Here is a 3,488-nt window from a genome sequence, read left to right on the forward strand (position 1 = left end):
ATTTACCGGTTCTCCGAACTACTCAAAATTTCCGCTACCGGTTCTCCCGAACTGGTCAGAACCTGCTGAAACCCACCTCTGAACTGGACTCTCTTTTTCCTTGAAAGTGTTTTGCTTCTCATCTAAGCTTCTTCATCTACTCTCCAGCTCTCCTTTATGTACCTGAGGTTCAGTGTCTCTCTCCTCCATCTTTTCCCCAGGCTGAACATCCCAAGTTCCTTCAGCCTGTCCTCAACCCCTACTATATCATTGTCTCCCTCCTCTGAACCTGTTGTAATAATCAAAGTCCACCTGGAAATATGGGGTGAGGAGCATGGTACACCATCTTCAAGGTGGCCTCATCAGAGGGGAAGATTTCCCATGTTTACAAGTCGCATGGTTGCAGTAGAGAACCTCGATGCTTATTCTTATCAAATTATAGTATAGGTTTTCACACGGTTTTGAATTCTTAAGGGAGGATTTAGGTAGAGAAAAATGGTCCAAAGAATAATCTAAAGAAAGATAATCTAAGAAATATTTCGACCCTGGCCTAGCAAGAGATGGAAAGGCCATGGATCTTCTTGTGAACATTCCCGCATGCCATCACTCTGCTAAACAACTAATTCCCACAACACTGTCAAACTATTTACTAAGACTGTATTACTATTATTCTTCTCATCCTTCCTATTACCGATCTCTTTTTCTGCTTATGACTATAACCTTGTTGCTTGTATCTTTACAATTTATATTATTTAGTTTCCTAGTATGATTTTGATTGCTTATTTAGTATGATTATCGCTTATTTAGTATCCTATCATTATCATTATCACTAAGTATCTTGATTCATGATGAATATATTTATGACTATGATCATGATTTATCACATATATCTTTTATGCACACTGAGATCTTATGCACCGAAGACAAATTCTTTGGGTGTCCAATCACACTTGGCCAATAAAAAAATATTCTCCGCTCATCTCCTCTCCCTATAGATAAACAAGAGGGAAAATAGATGTGTGTGGTTTGTGAAGTCCTCTACTAGGCTACCCAATCAGGCACCCTACTGTTGAGTTGGGCATATAGAATAATAATAATAGAATTCCTTATGCTACTAGGCTTAAAATTCTCGGTTTGGATAATTTAGAACTGCGCCACTTGTGGTCAGACCTAGGTATTGCATACAAAATTATACGTAGTAATGTTTTACCTGTAAATGACTACTTCTCTTTTAATTGCAATAATACACGTCTTAACAACTGCTTTAAACTCAAATGTAAATTGTTCTCAACTTGACTGTAAAAAATATGATTTGTTGTCAAAGTCTGGAATGCCCTACCTCAGGGGTCTGCAACTTTAAACACTCAAAGAGTCATTTGGACCCATTTCCCACAGAAAAGAAAACACCGGGAGCCACAAAACCTTTCCCGTGCCTGACTATTTCCTGAGTGGCCACAAAACTAGCATATGTAGTCGAATTAAATGTTCTGTTTTCTTCTGAAACTTTTCTTTTCTTGGATTTATCCATGGTTGGCCTACTGGGAGTTGAAAAGCTCAATAAATCACATGCCGGCAGGTGTCGCACATTGGCGGTTGTGATGCATATTTGAGTGTCAGGGAGCCACAGCAGAGAGGTGAAAGAGCCACATGCGGCTCCAGAGCCGCAGGTTGCTGACCCCTGCCCTACCTGATCCAGTTGTCTCAGCTACAAATTTTCAGAGTTTCAGTCACAAATTGACTTCCATGGACCTTACTTCATACTTAAGCGGTCAGTAGAGGGAACGTGCCTATCGCCCCTGTCATTGTATTTTTATTCTTGTTCTTGTTCTCGTTTTTGACAAATTCAAATAAATAAATAAATAATCACAAACACATCTGAATACTGCAAGATGGAAAAAGACACACCTCAAAAAGTGAATCCCAGATGGCCCTATCTAGTCAGTAAAACATTAAAGCGAAGGTTATATATGAAGATGGACCCCCACCTTTCCAATCAAATTCTAAAGCTTCCAGGGATTATAGATAGTCCTTGACTTACAAATTTGCTTAATGACAGTCTGAAGTTAAAACAGCACTGAAAAAAAGAGGCATTTTTTCACATTTATGACTTTTGAAGTATCCCCATGCTCATGTGATTTACATTCAGAGGCTTGACAACTGACTCACATTTTAGGACGGGTACTGTGCCTCAGTCGTATGATCCCCTTTTGCGACCTTCAGAGTAAGAAAAGTCAATGGGAGCCACTTAACCACCGCATGACTAACTTAACCGCAGTGATTCCCTTAATAAATGTGGCAAGAAAAATCATAAAATGGGGCAAAACTCATTTAACAAATTTCTCACTTAGCCGCATACATTTTGGGCTCGATCGTGATTGTAAGTAGAGGACTATCTGCATTGAAGTTATGGTTTCACTGAACTCAACTTTGTGGGCACTGAAACATTAAGTATGGCCTCTCCCTACTCCTTCCTTTTCACTAAAGCTTCTCTTTCTTCCCTTTTCAGAAGTATATTGATGGGAACAGAAAAACCCTTAAGGAGGAGCTGGGCCTGACAGAGGAAGACATTATTGAGATACCTCAGCTTTTTTACTCTTCTCAGGAGGTGCCTGAGAATTCCAGTTCCCAAATGGTCAGGGCTTCCGCTAAGGCTTATTTCCCAGACATGGTAAGACTCCCGTCCCAAATGTGTTTCGAGAAGAACCAGCCAAGAAGTGATCTAGCAAAGGTTCAGCTTAATCCAACTTTGGTTGTCCTTTGGAGAAGCAGAGGGCATCTCACCGAGGACCAGATTTGACCTCCAGGTTGCCAACCCTTCTCCTGGCAAGGGTGGTGTGAAGGACAGAAAATGCAAAATGCACTTTTGATGTGTTGCTTGGATTCACACATCACAAGAAGCTCTTAAAGACAGCCAACCCTTTGTGGCTTGCTGGCCTGGCTGTGGGGGGGGGGGGAAGAGGGGAACTGGGCTATGTTGAGTGGTGGGCCAGCACACATGCAACCCTTGAGCAAGGGGTGGGCTGGCACACACACGTGCAACTCTACTTGCGTGAGTGGCAAGCTGGCGTGCATGCATGCGTCTACTGGCCCATCACTTGTGCAAGTTTTGCATATACGCACATGTGCGCTCCAGCCAGCCAGCCACTTGAGCGGTCCAATTCAGAGGAGGCCACGTGGCCCAGAGGTTGGATCCCCCCGGCACTAAGAGGTTTCTTTGGGTCAAAATATTGGGTGAATCCCGTGCTGTGTCTTGTGTTCATTTTTTTCTGAACAAGCTCTAACGTGAAGCCATACAATCCCACTGAAGGTGCTGGGATACAGATGGCAAATCAAAGCTTAATTAGTTGTCCCTTGTTAAGGACATAACCGTCTTGACTTTAAAAGTAGATGGAGAAGTGGACAGTTAAAACATATCGGTCTCCTTGCCGCTGAATTTCACTAGGGTACAAAAATCATGAGAACTGATTGCAATCTAACCTATTAGACCAATGGTTATGTCCCTCCTGCAG

The 3,488-nt window shown here is 42.2% G+C and overlaps 1 protein-coding gene across 1 annotated transcript in view; it reads left to right on the top strand.

Annotated features, from left to right (window-relative positions):
• LOC117660265 (protein-arginine deiminase type-3-like) overlaps positions 1-3,488 on the top strand; it is a 34,187-nt gene that overhangs the window by 25,716 nt on the left and 4,983 nt on the right. Inside the window, exon 17 of the mRNA XM_087879086.1 lies at positions 2,486-2,647. Within this exon, the coding sequence (XP_087735212.1) occupies positions 2,486-2,647 (162 nt within the window). The remainder of the gene's footprint in view (positions 1-2,485; positions 2,648-3,488) is intronic.

This window comes from Pantherophis guttatus, chromosome 15 (assembly GCF_059756535.1).
Source record: "Pantherophis guttatus breed Tessera chromosome 15, ASM5975653v1, whole genome shotgun sequence".
Lineage (NCBI taxonomy): Eukaryota > Metazoa > Chordata > Lepidosauria > Squamata > Colubridae > Pantherophis > Pantherophis guttatus.